Below are 26,385 nucleotides of genomic sequence, written 5' to 3' on the forward strand. Positions count from 1 at the left end.
TTAACTGCTAATATAGAAATTTAATTCTACGCTATGTTTGTCATAATGCGGATCAACCTGCTCTCACTACCGGTTTCGGAGCCCTACTCCATCATCAGGTGAGCTTGGGAGATCCACAAAATGACAACCACAGCGCAGAGATAGTTAATTCCGACTTGTCGGAAAGTATCGGTTAGATATTAAGTCCCGAACGGGAGATAAACCATCGATGGTAAAAGATCGATAGATTTTGGGCAAATTATAAATAGAAAAGGCAATTGCAGGTAGATAATACAATAAACAGGGCTTTTCTGCCACTGTAATATAGAAATTTAATTCTACGCTGTGTTTGTCATAGTGCGGATCAACCTGCTCTCACTTCAAACTGCTCTCATTTTGTGGATCTCCCAAGCTCACCTGATGATGGAGTAGGGCTCCGAAACCGGTAGTGAGAGCAGGTTGATCCGCATTATGACAAACACAGCGTAGAATTAAATTTCTATATTAGCAGTTAAGTGGCAAGAACCCTTATATAATTTTATTATATACCTCTACTGCAAGAAATTTGTTTTCTATTTAATAATTTGGCTTGCCTGAAAAAAAGCCTTTTACCATCCTTTTACTATCGATAGTTGCGCCTCGGTGGTACGAAAGTACTACCATTGCACGCAGGCCGCTATCTCCCGTTCGGGCCTTAATATTTAACCGATACTTTCCGACAAGTCGGAATTAACTATCTCTGCGCTGTGGTTGTCATTTTGTGGATCTCCCAAGCTCACCTGATGATGGAGTAGGGCTCCGAAACCGGTAGTGAGAGCAGGTTGATCCGCATTATGACAAACACAGCGTAGAATTAAATTTCTATATTAGCAGTTAAGTGGCAAGAATTTTTATATAATTTTATTATATACCTTTACTGCAAGAAATTTGTTTTCTATTTTATAATTTGGCTTGCCTGAAAAAAAGCCTTTTACCATCCTTTTACTATCGATAGTTGCGCCTCGGTGGTACGAAAGTACTATCATTGCACGCAGGCCGCTATCTCCCGTTCGGGACTTAATATCTAACCGATACTTTCCGACAAGTCGGAATTAACTATCTCTGCGCTGTGGTAGTCATTTTGTGGATCTCCCAAGCTCACCTGATGATGGAGTAGGCTCCGAAACCGGTAGTGAGAGCAGGTTGATCCGCATTATGACAAACACAGCGTAGAATTAAATTTCTATATTAGCAGTTAAGTGGCAAGAATTTTTATATAATTTTATTTATCTCTATAGTATCCTTGGTGAAAAAAAGACAAAATAGCATAGATATGGAATTACAGAAACAAAACTGATGGTATCATCACGGCCCGGGGACCAATAACAAATACTATATAAGTAATTACAGTATACAATGCTCACAGTAAAAGCCTATATTTACTGGAACTGAAAACTGCCTACACCAAAAAGCACAAACTAAATCAAATTATATCATGAAACCAATAATCCAATATGAATCTACCAAAAAAGAAACCACAAAGTACACCACAAAAAAGACCAAAAATAATAGAGAATATTTACTAGAGGTATTATTACTATTAGTGGTTAAACAAGCAAATACTCAATTGTCGAAGGAAGTAGATGCTTTTTTGAAGAACTTCAAGCACTCACGCAGATATTATTAATGATGCATCTTTTCAGATCGGAATTCCTTCGAAAACAATCATGCTTTTAAAAAAACAGTCTTCCTTTTTTTTTAAAGGAAATAAAAATTGGCATTGCGATCAAGTATTTTTTTGAAGTAAAATTAAATTACTCCATTCGTAAAAAATATTAGGTTAGAGTAAATTAAAATAAACAAATAAATAGTTTGACGTTTAGCTAGTAGATGACGCCATGAGTACTAAAATAAATCTAATTATTATCTCAAAGCAAACCTGTGAAGGAGGGTAAAAGGACAATAACTCACAATCTATAAGTTGTTTAATTTAAAAAATTTTAATGCTTAAAAAAGCAAGGGGGGCGACATGTTTCGGGAATTTAAAATATTTCCATCTTCAGGCCCAAAGCTAAAAACAATTACAGAGGTCAAATTTAAAATACAATCACAAACAAGTTAAAAAGTCAAAACATTTTATTTTACAAAGTCAAAAAAGTTATATCTATCACAAAATTTGTTCAATCACAGATAACCAATATGGTATGTTAAATTTGAAAAATTAAAAACAACTACTAAAAAAAAAACTGTGACTAAAATCATAAGGTGAGGGGAGCCGTATAATCCACCATAATTAGATAAATTGAAAGAAAAAACAAGGTAATAATCAAATCATACCTCAATGCACAATTCAAAGAAAATTACTTAAGCAATAGTTAAATTTATTTTTAGTGATATGTTTTTTTATTATCTTTATTTGTGTGCGAAGAAAAATAAAACGTTACACCAGTGGCTTCATACAAAGTAAAATTTAATAGGATTTAATAAAAACGGTATTATTGGTATTATATATAAATTCAATAACTAAAAAATATAATGTTCAATAGGCAAGATAAAACAAAAATATATTTTTTTTATTTCAAGATTCTTTTTTTCTTATTATAGTGGTAGATGCAGCTTCAAAATTTCCATATGCTGGGATGTTGGTAGAAACAAAACTTGATTTGGGAAATTTTGATGAATGTATCGAATTAGACATGACTGAAAAAGGACTTAAGATAATTGGTAAATATTGCGCTGCCGCTGTACTGATACCAACTACTCCTTTGAATGCATCCAATGTTATAGAAGTAGGTAACAACTTGATTCAAAAGTTAAGGTTCACATTTTTTTATTTAAAACTAAATTAAAATATATTAATTTTTATTTTCATTAGAATGTTATATTGCTATCAGCTTAATTAACTCAGATATTTATCCATACATTTTTTTGAACATTATTCATAGGCATATTTAATGCATAATGCATAACCAATATTAACAATAACTTCTTATATATTAACAATAAGTTCTTTCGAAATTTCATTAATCATTGTATTCACTAATCATTTATTATATAGTGAGGCCTTCAGTAGCATACGCATCTTTGGCACGGCTCTAAGATAATGCAACAAACAACAATGCTCAGCCTCAGCAAGGTGCCCAGGTGCTTGTCTGAGCATATCAGGGGCGATGAAATCAACGCACACTGCAACAATGGAGGCACTTCTGGACTTTCCGCCTCTTCACAGAGTGATCCAGGCGGAGGTACGAATGGGACTCTTGTTTTTTGTGACAACACACTTTGTCGACAACAAAGTTTGTTGTATCTGGGAAATAGTACAGAAACAGGACACTAAAAAAAAATGGGGGATTCTGTCGGGAGCCCTCTACTCTAAATGAAATCGGACCAAATGACTTCTCTTTATCATTACCACAAACCATTCGAGGTGAATAAAAGGATCGAGGAATCTGGACAGATACTACGACATTTCTTCAGAACGGACTAACCTGGTATACAAACGGGTCAAAGACCGTTGAAGGAACAGGAGATGGAGTGTTTGGGAAAAGACTAAGGGCAAGCTTATCCTTTTTCTTGGATAAATACTCAACCATATTCCAGACAGAAATCTTCGCCATTCTACAATGTGCGAGAGGGAATAACAGAAAAGCTTATTCAATATATGCTCAGTCAGGCGGCGCTTTTGAGACCAAAGGTATCGTCGAAACTCGTCTGGGAATACCTGGGTGAACTGGGATCTCTAGCTTGATGGAACAGAATTAAATTATTCTGAGTGCAGGGCCACAGCGGCATCCAAGGCAACGAAAAAGCCGGTGAGCTAGCTAGGCAAGGATCATCGACATTCTATCTTGGTCTAGAGCCAGTACTGGGAGTACCCAAATGTATGGCCCGTAGTGTACTAAAACTCTGGATCAGGAAAAAGCCAAATATCTACTGGAGAAACAGACAGGGGCACTGGCATAGCAACGCGTTTATCCAAGGACTTAGCTCTAAAACCACAAAAGAACTTTTCTTAGAGACTTGAAGGAATGCTTAAAAGAATAAGAATTCTTAGCAGAAATAAAGTGCGGATTACAATAGGTCTCTTGACAGGACATACGGTTGCCAAGTGTTATCTGAACAAGCTCAACCTGTATCAAGGAAGTCTTTGTTGCAAACTCTGCGATAAAAATCCTGAAACAGCGGAGCAGATAATATGTCGCTGCGAGACCCTGTATAGCAAGCGATACTTTTCATTGGGGAAAGCTAGGCTAGAACCGGAGGAACTATGCTCCCATCCTATCAAGGATCTGCATAAATTCGTGCGGGGTACAGGGATAGGAGAATGGGTGCAGCCATAGAAAGGGGTCAAATACAATAAGCCTCACAGGTCGCAGTGTTTATCTCTCTGTATCTATTTCTCAATTATTCTATCCTCTATCTTCTATCATTATATAATATAACCATCCTAGAAAATGTTATTCTGTTATATTTTAGGAAGCTTACAAGTTGTCAATCTGTATTCCAAATCACTGTACATCAAAAGATATATCAATGCTCTTAAGCATGGATCCTGATGTGAGTTTAATTAATGATCGATTCTGTACCACTAAGGACACATGGAAAATAATGAAACCTGGTGATTATCCTATAATGTATGTATATTATATACCGTATGATCGAAAAGAAAAACGGTCGCCGTCATACGTATCACCAATTATAATTTAATTTGTTTTTTAGAGTATTTGTAATCCTCTTTCTGTTATTTCTTTTTGCCGCAACAATTTACGATATATACTGTGGCTATAAAGAACAAGGTAACTGATCTATTTTATAACAAACATAATGTGCTTCTTAACTATTTTTTAATTAAAATTAACTGTTAAATGTTCTTTTTTTATTTATTTAGATAATAACTATTTACTTCTCAAGGCATTTTCTTTTTATTCCAACGGAAAGAGATTATTTAAAATATCTAAGAACGCCACAGATCAAATTGTAGTAATAAATGGATTAAAAGTTATAAGCATGATGTGGATAATTGGCGGGCACCATTTTTCCATGATGTATGTAGTACCATCGACAAAGGCAGATATTATTAACCAGGTAAGTCATTATTTTGTATTTTTTGAACTTTTGGCGAGTTCATTTCTGAAAAAATGGATAAGGATTTCGACGCCAAAATTATTCATGTTGATATCTGAATTAAAAATCAACAAAATAAGTAATTTCTTTTTAGTGGATGGTTTGACTTAATTGGTGTTGAGTTTAATCTTTACCTTACATCAAGTAGAGATAACAAAATAGATAAATTTGTAGACAAAATGACAACGTGAGAATCTTTGAACCCGATGATATCGAAATAATTCAAAATATCATCATATATTTAAATAAATTATCATAATCTGTTTAAACAAAGAAACATATGAAAAAAATAATTACAAGACGAATTTACAATAATTTTTTTATGATAAAGACAAAAAATAATCACCTACAAGTTATAATACATTCACCCATATGAAAAACGCACCTTAACATTTTAATGTATTTTAAAGTTTAATATATTTTGTTCTACAAGGTCGATTTTGATGATTTCTTAAGTAATATGTAAATTATTCTGTCAATTATACTGATTGAACTAGTAGGCTTTAGACGGCTCCGCCATAATACAGAAAACAAATGGTATTGACAGTTAAACAAAAAAATATGGTTTAAGTGTTTTGGTGTATTTTGGTGATTTAGTGTTTTATTTTGCTGTGTGACACCAAAGATTCCAACCCTCCACTGTAATAAGTATTGACAGTTGTCAAATTGTGATTTTAGCATAAATACACTGAATTTTAGTTTAATCTATTATATAAATTTAAAACGAAATTTGCAAATTACGAAAAATGGGATATGATCTGTATTGAGTCTGTTATATACAAGCCGAGCCGGGGAGAATGCAGGGGCAGCAAGCTATTTGTATTACGACCGATATCCAGAGAGAATGCTACCTTTTAAGAACAGATTGTAAAAACGATTTCGGTAGATTGCGGTACAACCTAATCAATAATGGTCAGTTTAGGAAAAACAGGGTAAAACAGTATGAATCAAACAGGGATAGGGAGTTAGAAGTAATCGTGGTTTTATGATCCATTGAAAATAATCCCAAAACGTCAACACGAAAGTTAAATACACTAGCAGGACTGACAAGAAGTAATGTTAGACGAACTTTAAAAAAACACAGATTTAAAGCATACAGGACCAGAAAAGTGCATCATCTTAGACCCGGAGATTTTGAACGTCGAATAAATTTTTGCCAGTGGTTTCTAGAAAAATGTAACCAAGTACTCGGTTTTCCATTAAAATGTATTTGGACAGATAAACCATATGCAGTGCAGGTATTTTTAATCGGTATAACTCCTATACCTGGACATACCAAAACCCTAATGCAGTAGTAGTGGAGCGGAGAAATCGAGGAAGATTTGGATTTTGTGTGTGGGCTGGTGTTTTTAGAGGTAGGATCATTGGACCATTGATTTATAATGGCACTCTGACCTCTCAGAGATATTTGCAATTGTTAGGGCAACAAATAGAACCCTTTATTGATGATCTTCCACTAATGGAACTCAGGGACATATTTTTTCAACAAGACGGGGCACCGCCTCACAACGCTGAAATTATCAACAAGTTTTTAACAGCCAACTTCGGGAATAATTGGATAGCTAACCAAGGTCCCAACCGCTGACCGGCGAGATCGCCGGACTTAACACCCATGGATTTTTATCTTTGGGGAAAATTAAAGGATATTATTTTTAAATCACCCGTATACTTCCGACAAGAATTAGAACTAGCGGTTATGCGTGGATTTGCATCTCTCACCCCTACTGAGTTAATGAATTCCGCCAGAAATATCCAGAAACGGTGTCGTCTGTGCATCAGAGACAGGTGTTCGACATTTCGAACACCTCTTGTAGGAAAAGTACTCATTATTATTCTGGTTTGTTATTTATTATTATTGTTTTTAGTTTAAATGTGTGTTTTTTGTTGTTAAATATAGTTTAATTTGTTATAAAATTGACCACATTTTATTGTATGTATTTGTTTTTTTTAATTACTAGCTACCGGTAAGCATTTGTTCTTTGCATTATATGGTAGTTTGGCGTTTTTTTGGCGCCGTCCAAAGTCTACTTATTCCAAGTGGGCGAACTTTTAAAAATTATCTTTTTGGAAGAGAACTCGAGCAAAATATCCAGTATGCTATATTTTTAGAAAGGTAAGTTTAAATTCTTTTCAAAAAATTAAAAATATACAGGGTGTCCCATATAAAAAATAGATTTCCCTGTTGATAACTCAATTATTAATTTTAGAAAAATGATACTTAACCCATTAAATTCTACGTAAAAAGGTGCTTTGGAAATGTTTTCATAAAAATACAAAATTTTCTATAGCAAAAAAGTTACAGCGATTTTTTAAAAATTCATATTTTCGAAAAACACCCTGTAACTCCGGAACGATAACAGATATCGATGTGCGATTTTCACCATCATGTTTTTGATAAAAATTGAGCGTCAGACACCGATATTAGTTTTCGTCTATCTACTATAGAAAATAGTGTTTCCCTTTAAAGGCGTTGAAGTTGACCCACCCTGTACAATTTTAGATGGCTTTGGTTTCACTCGTTTGTTTTTTTTGTTTTTCTCAGTACGGTATTTGATGTTTAAAATCGTCGGCTTGGAGCTGAATTTGCCTAACCCACATTAATTTATGTAGTAGTGAATAGTAAGTCACTTAGCCCTTGTTACCATAACGGGATGTGGCATGATACTGTTAGCAAATGTCAAATTACTCGTTAACGGATTGTATTATCAGTTTGACCTATTGACCATAATAAAATATAATGTTTTAAAGTATCATTAATGGAATAACCCACTTTTTGAAAATTTGTGGGTTAGGCCTATTCACCTCCAAACCGATGACGATGCTCTAGGAGGATATTTACCTACCAGGTTAAGTTCATACAACAAATTCAGTCTTCCACCGGTATTTACAGATATACATATAAATATTATGCCGTCGGATGGCTGTTTTTTTGTATACACTATATTGTTTAGTCAGTGTGTTGATTTATTTTTTTTTGTTTTTTTATTCTGTTTTTCTTTTAATTTAATACGAATTAAATTGCTTTGGTTTAAAGTTTTTTTTGTTGTAATTCTGAATTTTGTTCTAAATTTTAATACGAATTAGATTGCTTTGGGTTTTAAACTTTTTTCTTGCAATTCTGTTTTTTTTCTTAATTTTAATACGGATTTGATTACTATGGTTTCTACATTTTCATTCTCATTTCTAAATTTTTATTAATATTTCTTAAGAGTCCATTACGCTGTAATGTTCGGGTCAGTCTCCAGGTCACTCCCGCAAATATTTTCTGCCAGTTTTTGCAATCTGGCGAATATCGGCAGATTGCAAAGCGTTTCAGTTGAATTCCGTCTGTCGAGCTGCGAGGTTCGGCGTCGCAGCACAGAGACGGATTGACAAAAAATGAGTGCCTTACTGTGTGCTGCTATTAATTGTAGTAATAATTCAAAAAATTGTTCTATGAGTTTTTTTAGATTTCCATCGGATGTAAATCGGCAAGCTGATAGTAATTATCAATTAACATTTAATTATATTTGTTATATTAGAAGCTGAAATAGTATGTAATTAATTAAATGTTATTATTTTTTTAGCACGTGGGTAGATTTTAAAAATAGTTTTTTAGATATACAGGTTTTCTCAAATAAGCGCATGAAAATATTTTTTGGTCAGGGGATTTGCCATAAAATTTTCATTCCAATAATAATTTACGAGATAATTTATATAGATTGGTTTTTGAAATAATTTTAGAGTAAATATTTTGTACATCTAAAGTCTCCGCAAATTATTCATGTTTTTTAATTGAAAGAATTTTATACTCGTAATAGCATATCTCTTATAAATTTAGTGGACTGTATTTTTTGTGCTTCTTTTTATTTATTATTTATTATAAGTGGTCATAATATAACAATATTCAAAATATTATAGACGAAATATTGAGTTTATATTTGAAAAAAGAAAAGTGCCACACCTAGCTTTAAACCACCGCAACGTAAATATACAGGGTGGCCCATTATTGCGAGGAAATCCAATATCATCGTCGTTGTCGAAGATGTGAAAAAAGTTTTATTCATATGTTTCAAGGTTTATAAAGGGGCGTATCCTAAAATATTTTGTTATATACAGGGTGTCACAAAAAAAGTTATGGTGAAGGTTAGGTTAGAGATAAAACATTAAAATATTACGATTTTGGTGACGCCATAAAAAATATCCTGTATACGATAAAGTAAATTTATCTACACGAATTTATTCCGATATCCTTCATGTTTAAGAAAACATAGCTAAGTATTAATAAAGTTATATTCACTCTAGTTTTTTTACCACTTTTCGTCTATAATATTTTTAACCAAAGTTTTAGTAAATATGAAATAGAATGGCAACACCGCAGTGTGCTTTAAATAAAGACAGTGTACTATATGCAGAATTTTATGCCAAATCCAGTTATCTACAGAAAATTAAACTTGTTTTAAATCAAAAAAAAGTTGTAGAAAATCTCTGAAATAGATAATAATATAAAAATATGTCATTATATATTTTTTCCGCATTTCTTCCCATCAGAAGATTTTCAGATACAGAAGAATTGTTACCTACACGAAATGTAAAAATATTCTGTGTCCAAGCATGTTTTGACTCGATGATCAATTTTTTTTTATTTTATTTTATTGTAAACTCATATTTTCCTAAATACATATCTGTGAAACTATGGCGAATGCCACGACTATACTTTGCCTAGTTAATAGACCACGACTATACAGCTACGTCAGTGGTCACGGGAGGCGAGAACAAGGTCATATAAAGTGGCAGAAAAAGAACAAAGGATTTGACAAGGAGTAAAACTACTAGTTTCCTTATACTATGCTCAGGGGTAGGGCAAAGCGGGTGTGTGGCCGAAGGAAATATATATTATATATTTCAGAAATCTGCCTAAGAGTTAGCCCGATCCTGTCGTGTCAAGCCACACTCAAAATTCCATACACCCGTGCTTTGATTAAGGCTTGATTAAGGTTTGCAGAGCTTCAGCATTTGCCATAAAATAGCCAGCAATTTGTTACAAAACCATATAAATTATATATCAGTGGAATCACAAAACTTCAATCTATTTCGCTATTGTAATAGAATTTTAAATTATGGCTTTATTTTAGAGAAAATTTAGTCCAAACATCAACAAAATATTCCTTATGTTCTTATCATCAAAATCTTAAAAATAAAGAAGTTGTCTAAAAATGTGCTACAATACGGATATAGTATAATCCTTTAAAAAATGTCTATACCTATGTGGCGAATTCATCTCTCCAAAAAAATCCTATATGGGTATTTCGCCACTGCACTGCAAGAAAATACTACTTGTCAGAAGTTATGTTTACAGTTAAACAAATTTGCCTAACAAAGAAAAAAATGCTTAACGTTTCGGTAAGTTTATCTCTTTCTGTCGCGCATCGTCGGAAGCAAAAAAACTATTTAAATTGTTTAAATTCAACTATTCGAGAACACTTTACTTTTTTAACAGATACATCTAAAAGAAACCGTTGACGTTCTGTTAAAATGACATTATATCAAGTTAAACTTCAAAATTAACAATTACTACCTGATAAAAAATACTTAATAAGGTAAAACCAAAAAGCCCTAAACTTTCCGTATGATTATTTTTAAATTTTACGTATGTTATGTTTATTTATGTTATGTTCTTTAAAATCAAAGAAGCGATTGCCATACATTACTAACATCTACAGATGCATGAGCAATACATTTATTTTTATTAGATTGAATTAAAAAAGCCTCTTTTATTTTTCTTTTAGAGGCTATCGCTTCTTTCATTATAATTTTGGCGTATCCTTTATTTATATAGTACCTTTAATCCTTTATCTTTAATTTCCTTCTTCATTTGAGTAAAAATATCTAGCCAGTTTTACATAAAACGTTAAATGCGGAATGCTTATTTTGCTACTTTTTCGGACTGGTGAAATGGACTCTTAAAGCTTCACTATACTATATCACTATGCTGTAATACTGTATGTACTACATGTATGTCACTATAATCTTTTTAAAAATAAAAATCATAAATCTCCGCAAAGAATTTCTTGCGTTTTTATGTTTCGAAGAACGTTTACAATGTAAAAGAAACGAGTATTTATATAATTATTATTTTATTTCAAGATGAAAATGACATATTCACGCAAGAAACTTTTTGTGTATAGAAAAGTTTTTGTGAAGCAAGACCGGCGTTTTCACGTAATTGACTTCAGTTATTCTAAAGTCGGATAAAAATATGCATATCCGCAGAGAATTTTTTTACGATTTTATGTTTATGGGAGCTTCTATATACTGAATTTTTGGTTCCTTTTTTATTAGTGGTTTCACGTAAAATAATTACCAAAATATTATTAATAATAGTATTAATTTATTTATATTTTTTCTAGATGGAGTGGACGTGGAGATCATTTTATATTACTACAGCCCATCTGGCAGTTGATACATTTTTCTATATTTCGGGCTTTTTGTTGGCTTACCAATATCTCAAACAAAAATGTAAGCCTCTTAAAGAACATTTGATTAACTTGCCGATGTTATTTCTACATAGGTATTTGAGGTAAGAATTTTATACCTTAGAAAATGTTTTTGGAATATTTATTTTTTTAAACAAACTGGCTAAATTATCGCCGTCCGTATAGACTCTTGACGAAAAATACCTTAAGGGCGATATTTATAAAACCGTCTAACGACGCGGGTTTACATATTTATTAACATGTATACCGTCATACAAGGTAGAAGTATGGCGATATTTGCTAAATAATAAATAATATATAAGGTGCCCGGTGGCGTAGAGGTACAGGCTTTCGTCTACTAATCTGAAGGTAGTGGGTTCAATTCCCACACCCGGCATTTCATCAGCCGACTATTTTTATTAAAATAAAAATAGTTTGGGTACCTAGGTCGACTCAGCCTTAAATGAGTACTTGGGATTCACAATCCTGAAGTAATAATAGGCGGTTGAAGCGTAGTGCTAGCCACATTACCTTCCTTGTATACCAGCTCTAGTATGGCAAGCTGTACCTTGCTACTCCCAAGGCGTTAAACGCTATATACTATTATTATTATATAAATAATAGCATAACAGGGTTGCTGTTATAAATATATCATAATAACAGGAGGTACCGCAAAAAGTTAAATACAAAACTTATATAGGATTTTTAAATGTCTATTAGCGAGTAATAAAATTTACATATACAGGATCGATCATAAAGTCATGGCAGATAAAAGTTTATTTTTTTTAAATAGAACCCCCTGTATATGATTGCATATTTCAATTCTTCCTTCAATTCTAAGCAAAAATCAAAATACACATAATGTACCTCAAACCAACCGTTTCCGAGTTATTGACTTTTGAAAGTATCACTTAGACAATTTGATATAATTAATTTCGATATGTTCAGTTTCATTTAACGATGCCATTCTGCCGAAACTGTGATAGTTAATAATATTTGACATTAGTTCTTAATTTAGCTATTATAGATGTATAAAATGAGATTATATTAAGTCTGGAAATTATAAAATTTTCGTTTAATATTTCAATTCTTCAAATTATCTACATACACAATGTACGATTATTGCTTAAAATTGAAGGAAGAATTGAAATATGCTTAATGTCCAATAATATATAGGGGTTTTTATTAAAAAAAAAGTTTGATGTGGCCACAACTTTATGACCGACCCTGTAAACTTAAATTTACTAGTAGCTAATCTTCTTCTTCTTTGGGTGCCATGTGCTATGCCGCACGTTGGCGATCATTTGTCTGTTTTATCGCTATAAGATGACTAGGGTGCCCTCTTCGGCTCGTCGAAATATGGTTGAAAAACACATTACAACAGTATCACAGTTTCGGCAGAATGGCATCATTAAATGAAACTGAACATATCCAAATTAATTAAATCAAATTGTTGATATGTCCAAAAGTCAATAACTCGAAAACGGTTGATTTGAGGTACATTGTGTGTATTTCGATTTGTGCGTAGAATTGAAGAAAGAATTGAAATATGCGAGAATATACAGGGGGTTCTATTTAAAAAAATGAAACTTTGATGTGACATGACTTTATGACCGACCCTGTATACATAAATTTATTACTCGCCAATATACATTTAAAAACCCTATATTTTTGTATTTAACTTTTTGCGGTACCTTATATATTATGCAGATAAAAAATCGTGGGTGTTTGGGAAGGCTTGAAAGGAAACGATAGTTTTGCGACGTTTCGCGACTTTATTGTCGCTTCTTCAGGCACTATAGGAGAAACAGTTTTTTAAAAAATATCAAAATAAGATTAACTGACCACTTACTCAAAACATGTATTAATCCACATTATGCCTACAAACATTCGTGGCGACTCTAACCGCCAACACTAAGACACATACAGACGAATCGAACAGAAACTTGACAGGTATTCTTTGGCCCGATATACACCGATGCTCGGTTTGTGTCGTACTGACACCAGTTAAATTAATCTCGGTAATGAAAACTAAAATAAATAATACATTGAGTACACAAGTAGGTATATTGTATAAACAAAATAATTAACAGGTGTAGATAAAACAACCACAAAACTTCAATGTGGCAATATCAATACTGACAATATTGCCATAACAATAACTCTGTACAAGGAAGAAACACACAATCGCGACGGAAAAAGTAAGAGAGCTTTAAAGAAAAACACACAAAATGTTCACACCCGAAAGCACCCTCAACACACTCAAAAAAAAAACAAGAAAACCCTGCATGGTTAAACCTTTCTTCTTTCATTAATTTTCTTGTACTTATTTAAAATGTTGCTATATATTACACTGAGACCCTGGGTATCAGACCTCATGTTGACCGTTTTGTTCAAATTAATATGAATCATTTCGCCTATGTTGCGTTTATACCAGTTTGGTTCTCTCTCGAGAACCATAACATCATCAAAATAAAATTCATGTCCAGTATCAAAATGGTGTGAGGCCAAAGCAGTTTTATCCTTTTTAGATTTGTTCCGAGTATTGCAATCATTTCTATGTTGATTAATCCTATTACCTAAATATTGCTTAGTCTGACCTATGTAACAACTGCCGCAAGAACAACGAATGCTGTAAATTAAGTTGGATTGTTTTAGCAACGGAGTTGGGATCTTTGATCTTAGTATACAAGAACGATGTCGTTTTTGAATTATAAAATGCTAATTTAGTGTTAGTGTTATTAAAGCATCGATTTATTTTATGTGAAAGGTTATCAATAAAAGGAAATCCACAAGGGTCCACATTGTGATTCCGTTTGTTTGTTTATGGCGATGCCAACCGGCCTGCACATATAGGGGATTCACTAGGGCTCTTAAGAGCAACGAGAGAGAAATTAATGATAAAGGAAACACAAACAATCAATCTTTTTTGGTACCGCGATTAATTTAACTGGTGTCAGTACGACACAAACCGAGCATCGGTGTATATCGGACCAAAGAATACCTGTCAAGTTTCTGTTCGATTCGTCTGTATGTGTCTTAGTGTTGGCGGTTGGAATCGCCATGAATGTTTGTAGGCATAATGTGGATTAATATATGTTTTAGGTAAGTGGTCAGTTAATCTTATTTTGATATTTTTTATAAAACTGCTTCTCCTATAGTGCCTGAAGAAGCGACAATAAAGTCGCGAAACCTCGGACCACAAAAACATTGTTTTCTTTCAAGCCTTCCCAAACACCCATGATTTTTTTATCTGCATTAACTTTAACTACTGGGAACTAACAATAATCATAATGGAATACAACATGGGTTTTTTTGTAAACATTAGAACAGCATACGGAGATAGAGCAGTAAATTTGATAAACATGTGGTCGAATAACACCATTAAACTGGCTTCTTTAAAGAATAGAAAAGTTTTTCTTTTACAGTGTAGACACAAGGGAATATTTCCTGCACACATTACCAAAAATATTAAATGCATATATAGTTTACAGGTGGATAAACACCCTTTCTTGAAAAAGGTAGATAAAATCGCTAATAATTTTAAAAAAGCGATATTAAACACGGAAATTGACATTACTATTTGGAAGTGTAAACAACTACAGAACGATATACAGAAACACATGATGGAATTAAGAGCCTTAATACCTGATGAAATTTTCTTCAACACTGCCAATGTTAATAATATTTGGTTTAATAGAATGTTTGAAACTGTGAAACAGACCAACATGAAGAAAATGGAACTCTTACTCAGAGAAACTGCTAATTACATCAAGCATACTAATGATAAGTACCTGTATAATTACACGTCAATCGCCCTTCCGGTGGAAGTAGAAAGAACTCTGTCCCTTGGTCCAAAGTTTGACCTCCCTCTTACCCCAGCGGAGATTCCTATACCAACCCTCATCAAAGATTTGGAATACTGAATCGAAAGCCAAGCAATACCTGAGGACGAGAAAAACGCGATACGTGGCCAGACAACTAACATCCTCACAAATTTTTATAGCAACTACAGAACTCCAAGAACACACGGAAATATTTTGAAAGATGTCAAATTTACACAAAGGTTTCTAAGGGAAAACCCAAACATACTAGTTGGAAGATCGGATAAGGGAAATTCTACGGTTGTGATGAATCGGGATCTATATGACGACAAGCTACTAGAAATGCTCAGTGACGAAACTACATATAAGATAATTAAAACCCATCCGACCAGAAGATTCCAAGAGAGGGCAAATGAATTTGTTAAGTTACTGAGAGACTTAAATTGTATAAGTGAAGGTGAAGAGAGGAGAATTAAAATTCATAATGCCACAGCACCTAAGATTGCTTGAGAAAGACACACAAAACAAATTTTTGTCTTAGACCGATTGTAAGCTGCATAAATACACTGTGTTACAATATAGCTACTTTTTTGCACTCGATATTATACCAAGTCACTACCACCTTTAATTACAATATAAAAAACTCATTTGAGTTTGTAAGTTTTTCATATTCTATAACTATTCCTCGCAATTATAAACTCGTTTCTTTTGATTTTGATCCAACTTAATTTAGAGCATTCCTTGTTCTTGCGGCAGTTCTAACTTAGGTCAGACTATTTAATAAAAGCAGTTGTTACATAGGTCAGACTATTAACTAAAGTTAATTATTTTGTTTATACAATACTTGTGTACTCAATGTATTATTTATTTTAGTTTTCATTCGATTTTAACTAAACGAAAATTTTTGCTTCTTTTATATTATGTTTCTTTAATTTTTAATATTTTTTTAGTCTTGTATCTTTTATCTGTTGACAAATAATTTTAAAAAATTATTTAATTTTGATTACTATCGGGTCCACATTGTGATTCCGTTTGTTTGTTTATGGCGATGCCAACCGGCCTGCACATATAGGGAATTGACTAGGGCTCTTAAGAGCAACGAGAGAGAAATTAATGATAAAGGAAACACAAAAAATCAATCTTTTTTGGTACCGAGATTAATTTAACTGGTGTCAGTACGACACAAACCGAGCATCGGTGTATATCGAGCCAAAGAATACCTGTCAAGTTTCTGTTCGATTCGTCTGTATGTGTTTTAGTGTTGGCGGTTGGAGTCGCCATGAATGTTTGTAGGCATAATGTGGATTAATATATGTTTTGGGTAAGTGGTCAGTTAATCTTATTTTGATATTTTTTAAAAAACTGCTTCTCCTATAGTGCCTGAAGAAGCGACAATAAAGTCGCGAAACCTCGCACCACAAAAACATTGTTTCCTTTCAAGCCTTCCCAAACACCCACGATTTTTTTATGTGCATATTAACTACTGGGAACTAACAATAATCATAATCTTATATAATATTATACCTAATAATCGACCGTTACCATACATAACAGTGACCCTGTATATAAAGAATTCGTTATTGTGTAACTTATTGCTGGTAGAACGGTATTGTTGTTATGTCGTATATAAAACAATAAGCACATTTTCGAATAGTGAAGCCGTGTTGACAGCTCTTGAGGCAAAGAAAAGCACCTCTATGACAATTTTTCATTGTAGAAAAGTACTCAATTTATTAGGAGATAGGAACAAAGTGTCACTAATATCGATATCGGGCCTTCATGTCGGCCTAGATGGAAATGAACGTGCGGACTCCAAAGCAAAAAAAAAGAAGTTTTGGGAATAACCTCAGAATATTATCGTAACTTTTTTCCGTTTCATTTCTACGCTAAAAAAACATATAAAAAGAAAAAACTATAACATATTGCACCACAGATTGTAGTTAGATTTTTGTAAGCACATTGTTGTTGTAGACACAAAATTGTTGTATTAGCTAAGTTATTATTCTTCAATCAGTTTAAAATAGTGCCTAGTAACAGCAAGTTCCAGGTCCCCCCTGGGACTCACTCTTAGTAAATACAAGTTATTGTTTTTAAGTATTGGTTAAGTTCCGCGATCAGGTAATGTTGTAAAAATAAAACAACATTTTATTGCATACAAAAATAAATATTTTTGACATGTTAGATGCAAAATAAGCAGGCAAGGTTATGTTATCAGTTCGAAATTAGTTCGTCAGATTGGAAATACTCAAAACATACATGCATACTGCCATTACTCGCTGACGAGTATTTGACACGCATCAGAAGATGGTCACGGAAGGCGCTTCAAGAGCTTTTCTGTGACTGAAAGGCCCGATACGTGATGTTATCTGCCTACCGCACTCCGGATATATAAAAATATCGTTGCTTTGTTGCCTCTTTACTTTTTGTTGTCGTTGTTAACTACATTTCTCATATATCTCTCATATCATATATCGTACTTTAAAAGCGAGTTTACAATTCTTCTCCATTCCGTTCCATTGTGAGCTGCTTTTTCTCACTCATTTTGCATGTTAATTCCCTTTAGGTTTTCGTGGAAATCCTGCCGCGGAGTCCTTGTACCTTTCGAGTTGTCCATCCGGCCTCCGGCCTCCTCTTACCGTCTACAAGCTCACCGTAAAGCAGAGATTTTGGTATGCGGTTTTCTCACATTCTGCGTGACCAGCCCATCTTAAGCGGGATTTTGTAGCCATGTCACAATACTCTCGCAGTTAGCTTTTTCAAGGACCGATACGTTTGAGACATGGTGGAACTATTTGATTCTTAAGATTTTCTGTTGCAACTTGTTTAATGCGTTCATGTTTCAGCGGTACGGCATGACACCCAGGTTTCGCTGCCATACAACAGGGTGGGGATTATTATTGCGAATAGGGCTATTATTGTCATGGTTGTAGAAAACCCTGTCTTTTAATTTCCAGATCGCTCTTGAGGCGCTGCTAATCCTGTGCTGAATTTCAGAGTCGATATTGGCCTTTTCCGAAATCAAACTGCCGAGGTAATTGAATTCCGCTACATATTTCAATAGTTCTTCTCAGTTTTTTATAGCATGTTGTGATCTTCTGGGGGAGTGCACATTATTTTAGTATTCTCGATGTTTAACTTAAGACCCCAAGCCTCGTATGCCCAGGTATATATGTGTTCAACATTTCTTGTATTTTATGCAACGTTTTTGCAACTAGAGCGCAATCATCAGCGTATTGAAGTTCTGTGATGAATTTTGTACGCGTTTTTGCACTGAGTCTTTTTATGTTGAACAGACCACCGTCGTATCTGTATCTAATACCCAATGCTCTCTCCTGCAGTTTGCTGTCTATAATGGAGAGCGCTGCCATGAATATGTTGAATAGGAGAGGCGTTAAGACACATCGTTGCCTAACTCCTATATTTATTAGGAAGGGATCGCTCAGTGATCCATGATGTGACACTCTTGACTTGTTGTTATGGAGCCTTTTACACACTCTAAGAAATTTGTTGGGTACCCCGAACTTTTTCATAATTGTCCAAAGTGCATCCCTGTTCACAGAGTCGAAGGCTTTTGTTAGGTCGACGAATGCAACATAAAGTTTAGACTGCTGCTCTTTTACTTTTTCCTGTAGTTGGCGGATGGAAAATAGGGAATGGATGGTGCCGCGGTTGGTGCAAAAACCCGTTTGCGATTCTGGAATGATTTTTTCTATATATGGGTGCAGGCGGTTTGACATAATTTTTGCAAGAATTTTTCCTCCGATAGCCAATAGTGAAATTCCCAGGTAATTTCAGCAGCCTGATGCACTTCTTTTGTTCTTAAATATATTCACTATATTCGCGTTGCAAAAGTCCTGAGGTACCTCTCCGCTTTACAATATGACATCAAAGAGAGCCTTAAGATGAGCAATAAGTTCTTTACTTGTACACTTATAGATTTCCGGCGGAATCGCGTCACATCCCGCTGATTTGTTGTTTTTAAGCTATTTTATGGAGGCATCTATTTCCTGTTCTGTTATTGGGATATATCTGATACATCGAGGCTGTTATACTGAGGTATTGTGTTTAGTGGTTCTATATTGGGATTGTTTTCTTGCTTAAGGATATGGCTGTAATGCTCTTTCCAGCGGTTTCTCACTCAAAACAGAAACTGATTTGGCGGACGGTGGACCCTAAAGGTATTAATCTAAGTCTAGCTATAGCTCTAGAAATCAAATTGCTTTGGTTTCACTCTTTTGCTTTTTTTCGTTTTTCTCTGTTCCATTAATGCGCATCTGATTCCTTTGAATATTTTGATAATAAAACTGAACCTTTAATAAATAATTATTAAATACCAACAACAGCTCAATTCAAATCAAATGCAAAGATATGGCGCTATGTTATCATTTCGGCGGTATTTGATATTCAAAATGAACTTTCCATCCGCGTTTAGATATACAGAAATCTAATATCACCGATTGATGGTATTTTATCATATAAACTAGCAATACCGCCGGCTGGCGGTTGTTTAGCCAGTGTGATTTTTAAATTCCTTCGAAATATTTAATCAACTTTACATTTGTAATTTAAATATTTTTTTAGATTAACTCCGGCTGTAGCGGTAATTTTTTTGTTACTGATGGGAGTATATCAGCACCTGGGCACAGGTCCATTATATAATATGTATCTGGAAACAGAACAAGAAAATTGCCGTCACTATTGGTGGTCGTATTTTTTATATACGCAAAACTATGTGAACTATAATGAAGTGGTAAGTACTAAGATGTAAATAAATTAGTGCTTGGTCATTTATTTTTAATATTTAAAAATTTATAGTTCTATCCATTATTAATAAATTAATGAATTCCCTTAGTGATATGATTTATAATTTTTTAATAAAATAATAATAAAAATTACATAATGGACAAAAATGGTAGGTAATTTTAAAAAAAATTGTTTGTTATTTTTAGTGCCTTTTGCATACCTGGTACCTTTCAGCAGATTTTCAACTATTTTTCATATCTCCGATAATATGTATTCCTGTGGCTATTCTAATCAAGAAACGATTTAAACTGGTTATGTTATTGTTAATTATTCTTAACATATTATTCACAATTGGACCATTTACATTACAACTGGTCCTTGGAAATTTCGATAAGTAAGATACAAATATTAATTTTAATTCTTTTATACGTGTTTAGTCTATTTAATTAGTAAATAAATAAACGTTCATTGAGTATTGCCACGAATATTTAATTAGTATAATGCAAAAACTCACTACCAAAACAAGTTTAATTAAGATAGGATTATATGAAATTTTTTCTTGAAATTTCTACGTCATTAAACTAATGACGATATCATTTATTATAATTTTAGGCGGTTATGTATGTCATCCACGCTGGGTATTATTATAGTTCAAATATTTAAAAATGGCATGTTGAAATTTTCGGAATTGTTAAGAATATTAGTCAAAATTTAACGTTGTGTTTTTAGCACTTAAGTTGTTCCAAATATACGAAAATATTGGAGTTTCTTAATTGAACATATACAGGGTTAACAACCCAGGCTTATTCCCCTCATACAACACAGAGTATTACAACCACACGATTCGATTTTTAGAAATTGTGAGTGATGGGATCGTTGCTTTAGTGCTTGGTCATTTATTATATACGTTCTAAAGTTACAATTTAAAATTAATTTTAAAAGGTTCAACATTCTTCTTCAAGTGTCATTAATTTTAAAAGGTTCAACATCTCTTCTTCAAGTGTCATGTTCCTCGTGAACGTTGACGACTGCCATGTTAACAATGTCTCTGTATCTCTCTCGATCTTGCATTACATGGAGTCATTCATCTGCGCTCAAGCCAGTCCATTGCCGCAAGTTCCTCAACCACGAAAGCCTCTTGCGCCTAATCCACTTCTTTCCTTCGATTTTGCCGTTAAGTATCAGTCGGAGAAACTTATATCGAGGTCCTGTGGCCTTTGGTTATATGGCCAAGGTATTCAAGTTTTCGTCGTTTGATAATATTCAGACGTAATCTGTCGTGCTCCATCTTCATTCTTTGAAGAAGTTCTTCATTTCTGGTTCTGGATATTTTAAGCATTCTTCTGTGTGTCCACATTTCAAATGCTTCGATTTTATTTATCGTTTCTTATTACGTGTCCACATCTCACATCCATAAAAAATTCACAGATTTTGCAACATGCACAACCATCATAGGCGTATTGAAAATAACAGACACAAGTCGGCGGTTGTCGGCATCACCTGTTTTTTTTACATTTTATATTAATTTGTGACGTCATTTGGAAGAGCTCAATAGAAATATAAAAGAACTAAACCTTGTTTGAAAAACAATTTGACATTCGTGACGTCAGCACTCCGGCAGTATATGGTGCGTCCGGACCTGACGAGCCGAGCGCGTGACGAGAGCCAGACAAGAGCGAGACGAGACATTTACTATCCATTTTTTATGCAAACCTGCCACGAGACAAGCCGAGTGGGATCATAGTGAAAGGAAACCAAACACTTATTAAATTGCAATTGAATATAACAAACGATGGCCAAATAATAACGCATACGGTAATAAATTTTTGTATCTTTAGTATGGTATTCGGTCTTTAACATGGTATTCATCGTCGGTTTTCCCTCTTTTGGCTGTTTTCCCCTTTATCCTTTACACGACGTTTTTTACATAATACGTTTTTTGATGTTTTTAGAACAAAATGTTAAATAGAAAAGTTATTGGTAAGGTTAAGAAGCACATTTTAACATTACTATAGAGTATACAGGGTACTTCAAAAAAGTGTTGCGGATATAACATATTTTGTAATGGGAATACCTATTTTTATTTTATTATTGGGTTATACATACGTACAATTCGGTAACTTTTCTTGCATTTTTGATATTATATATCTAAAATTAATAGATGTTGTAATAATTCTATTTGTTTAAAGAAATGTTGGATTTCGGTAGGGTAAAATTATCAGTGACGCAAAATTTGTAAATTCTATCAGAAAAAATGATAATACATACAGTGTACGATTTAAAAATTTGAGATTACTTAATTTTAAACAGTCGAAATTTATAAATCAGACCTAATATCTCGCAGTCGGGCGAGCCTACCAAAAACACGTCCAGACTTTCGAGCTTTCTTTGATCGGCCGTTGAAAAATCGACAGGGGACAAAATCGACAGGGGATAGCAACGAGGCTCTGTAGGTTGACTCGCGAGGCTCTCGCGAGACTCGTCCACACAGCGAATTTGGAATGTCTCGCGCTCATCTCCATAGGTATGGACGCACCATCGTGTTGCTGATCGCCATTCGCAAATATATTCCAGATACGTATAGTGAACAAGTTCGCAACGTTAAATAATTTTGATATTTAATTTTTATTGTGATGGTTTTTTATGAAAGTGTATACATAGAATTAATTGCATTAATTTGCAATAGCACCTCGAACCCACAGTTTTGTTATGGAGCCAGATTAAACCAATCAGAATGAGTATTATGTTACCGTAAAAGCCCGAATATTGGTTAAACGTAGAGTTGCCCACGTAGGAGCCCGAAATATATCAAAAAGTGGGTCAGTTTCGGTTAAGTTTTAGGTTAAGATTAGGTCTATATTTTTATTAATTCAAAACCAACTAAAACCTAACTCGCCCCTTCTTTGCATATTTCCGTCTATTACCTGGGTATTCCTAGGTTTAACTAATATTCGAACTTACGGTGTCTTACGGTGTAAATTTATGGAGGGCCCATAAATTTAAATTCGCCGTACAACAAAATTTCAACAATTTTCTCAATAAAAATTAAAAGTTATATATCATACTATTTTTATAGAAATGATGGAATAATGGTGAACGGGGTGCCGGTAGACCAAGAAGATAGTTGGAGTGTAAGTGTTAATTTATACTCGAATTGAGTTGCCTCACAGTATAGACATATTTTGAACCCTTACCGTGCATAGTTACTGTAGATAAAAATAAATTAAAATATAGTTGGCTCCAACGGCAATTTAGTTTGCAGCTTCTTTTCATCATACCTAATAAAAAAACCGTGACAACCACTACTTATAGTATGTACCTATATATGTATTTTTAAAAATCATTATAAGATTTAAGTATAAAAAAGTGCCCATAATGTGAGTAGCGGTATTGACGGTTTTTTGTTATGAGTAAAATAAGCAGCAAAATATATTATCGATTGTATCTACTATGTATACCTAGTACATTCAGTATGTTCGATTAACATATTCTACCATTATATTTTGATAGTTGAGTTTTTGAAATTATTTATTAGCTTCTTAAACAAAACAGACCCATAATAATTAAAATCTTTATCATCCAAGGCTTTCAAGAATTATGAAGTAACCTCACGTCAATTTTTTTTTTAATTATTGCATGCCTTGAGTATTTGCAAAGTTAACAAAAATATTTCTTTGTATACCTGCAATTAATATATTTGGTCTAATTTATCAGTTCTGCATCATATCCGAAATTCAGATTGTGTGTGACACAACGAAGAGTTAACGTGCAACGTGAAAGACAAGAAAAATGGCAAGTAAAAAGAATGTAAAGTTTTAATTTCTAATTACACAGTCCTTCCCTTGAGTTCTTCTGCCTAAAATCTATATTGCCTCTCTAAGATTTTAAATATAAATGATTGAAACTCATAACAAGTTTACCACAATTTAACCTTAAAATAATTATTTAATTATAAAATCCATAATTATACCGTATGATCGAAAAAAATGGCGTCCAGTTGGCTTGGAAATGACGATCGATGACATTTCCCATATAATTTCACATATAAAATGACAGCGATCTTCATTTCACGCCGTTTTTATTCGATCATACGGTATTAAAATGTAACACTTACGAAGTTAATAAATATTAACTATTTCTATTTAATCATTTAATAATTATTCTGATAAAAACACGCTTGATTTTTTATTTTAGAAATCATACAGGCTATAATCATTAATATGACTATATTAACAATACTTAAATTAAAATTTATTTAAAGGAATGCTACTTGAAGTATTAACTCGGAATAATTATTAAAAACTGCTCATCGCGTTATCGATGTCGGCGTCTTGTCACTGTTGTCTGGCTGATTGGCCGTTTAGGTACCTATAATTTGATTTCAGATAATGCAGATTTTATTGTGCCATTTGTGGATTTTTTATTGGAATTTTTTTTTACATATTTGGTATACTCTATGAAGTGCTCATGTCCATTTTTCAATTATTAAAGTGCCTATTTAGATACATTTAAAGTTAATTAATTAGTGTATAGTGGTTTGTTTATTTTTTATGAATTTTTTTTTTCTATTAAAATAAACATAGCTTTACTTACAAAATCACTAGCTAGCCATTTTTAAATACAGAGTGTTAATTAAGTAGTATCTGGCCAACTTTAGGAGGTGATTCTTTGAGTGTTTTTAAGGTAAAATGTTAATTTAAACATGTGTCCGGAAATGCATAATTTTAAAGATACAGGGTGTCAAGATGTTTCCTAATAGACATTTTTTATTAATATCTCAAAGATCCGTTGGCCGATTTTATTGAAATTTTGCCGTGTTGTGAACTTTGTAACATAACATTATTATTTACAACAATATTCAAACGGTAAAAACTTATCAACTTATCCCAATAAATATTTGACAACGCCTTGGATTCATTTGTTTTAACGCCTGTTGGCGGTGGAAACCATGCAAGCTTTTTCTTTGTCCTAAGTTGTTAATTAAAAAATAATACTCATATAAAAAAATATGGTAATTAGTCTAAATTTATTATTTATGTGATTCTGCTCTTTCTCGTATAATTTACCCCTTACGGAAATAGTTAGATTAAAATAGCCAAACTGTACGTAACAACCCATACGTTGACATATTTTCTTTTAAAATAATATCGCTTTTTTTATCCGCCGGTTTAGATTTGAACGGCCTTGCCCTGTTCGCTCATCAATGCAGGCTCTATCGACATAAGTATGTGTTGACAGGCAGGTTATTGAACCCATGTTGCTTCTAGCATGTCGTTTTTTCAAAGATGGGTCCCATATAAACGCGGCCAGAAGTATTTTCAATACTAAAAGATTCGACCACACAAAACACTTTGTAAACTTCTCCAGTAATTTGATGTTTAGCAAGTTATTTGAGAGCAGCTACTTAAACTTCTGAAATGCATTTCTTGCTTGTTCTGCGCGACATCGGATTTCGTATGAGGGATCGATATGTTGATTAATCCAGCTGCCTAGGTTAGGTTAGGCCAGAGAGAGTACTTAGCCACTCTCTCCAACGCTTCTTCATTCAACAATAATGAGGTCTTGCCGACATCTACTCACAACCATATATTTAGTTTTATTTATATTTATAGATAGCCCCCAATTCAAAAGGTACAGAGTGTCCTAAATAAATTTAAAATATCAAAGTTGTATTTTTTTAAATGGAACACCCTGTATATTATTACATTTTTAGTTTCTACGATTAAAATAAAGGTAAATTTAATTAAGGTATGCCTTACTTTAATCTTACCGTTTTGAAATATTTACATTTTTGTGAAAATACAGTAATAATTTTAATGCTTCATTTCTCTAGGCGTATTTAAGTTTTTCAAACTAAATATTGTACTGAAGTTTTTCTATTTACTAAATTTTGTTTTGTTTTAAAACTAAAACATGAATTTTGTGTTGCAATAATAAAAATGATACTTTATCCGCAGAGTGTCTAAAAATTCATTTTAAATAATTACTAGCTTTAATCGGCAATAGCTTGTTTAATTTAAATGGAACACTCTCTATATTTTACGAGAATCAAATGCACAATTTAATTGTCTATCAAATTATATTATACAATTTTTTACCTATATCTTCAAATGTTCGTAGAAAATGCATTTTCTTATAATTATCAATTAATATGTCCAATTAATCAGGTAGGTACTATTAATAAGGGCCAATTAATAGAATTCGATCTCCATTAATTATTTACGTTGATTAATAATTGCTCCAAATAGGCTAAATAAAACTGAATTTTGTATGTATATTAG

At 33.1% G+C, this 26,385-nt stretch overlaps 1 protein-coding gene across 1 annotated transcript in view; it reads left to right on the top strand.

Annotated features, from left to right (window-relative positions):
- The window catches only part of LOC115875000 (nose resistant to fluoxetine protein 6-like), a 98,767-nt gene that overhangs the window by 9,521 nt on the left and 62,861 nt on the right, over positions 1-26,385 (top strand). The window contains exons 2-8 of the mRNA XM_030890311.1: positions 2,563-2,747; positions 4,435-4,592; positions 4,678-4,754; positions 4,847-5,043; positions 11,472-11,641; positions 19,943-20,111; positions 20,311-20,498. Coding sequence (XP_030746171.1) covers positions 2,563-2,747; positions 4,435-4,592; positions 4,678-4,754; positions 4,847-5,043; positions 11,472-11,641; positions 19,943-20,111; positions 20,311-20,498 — 1,144 coding nt within the window. The remainder of the gene's footprint in view (positions 1-2,562; positions 2,748-4,434; positions 4,593-4,677; positions 4,755-4,846; positions 5,044-11,471; positions 11,642-19,942; positions 20,112-20,310; positions 20,499-26,385) is intronic.

This window comes from Sitophilus oryzae, unplaced genomic scaffold, assembly GCF_002938485.1.
Source record: "Sitophilus oryzae breed Bouriz unplaced genomic scaffold, Soryzae_2.0 scaffold_1312_pilon_pilon, whole genome shotgun sequence".
NCBI classification, from domain to species: Eukaryota; Metazoa; Arthropoda; class Insecta; order Coleoptera; family Curculionidae; genus Sitophilus; species Sitophilus oryzae.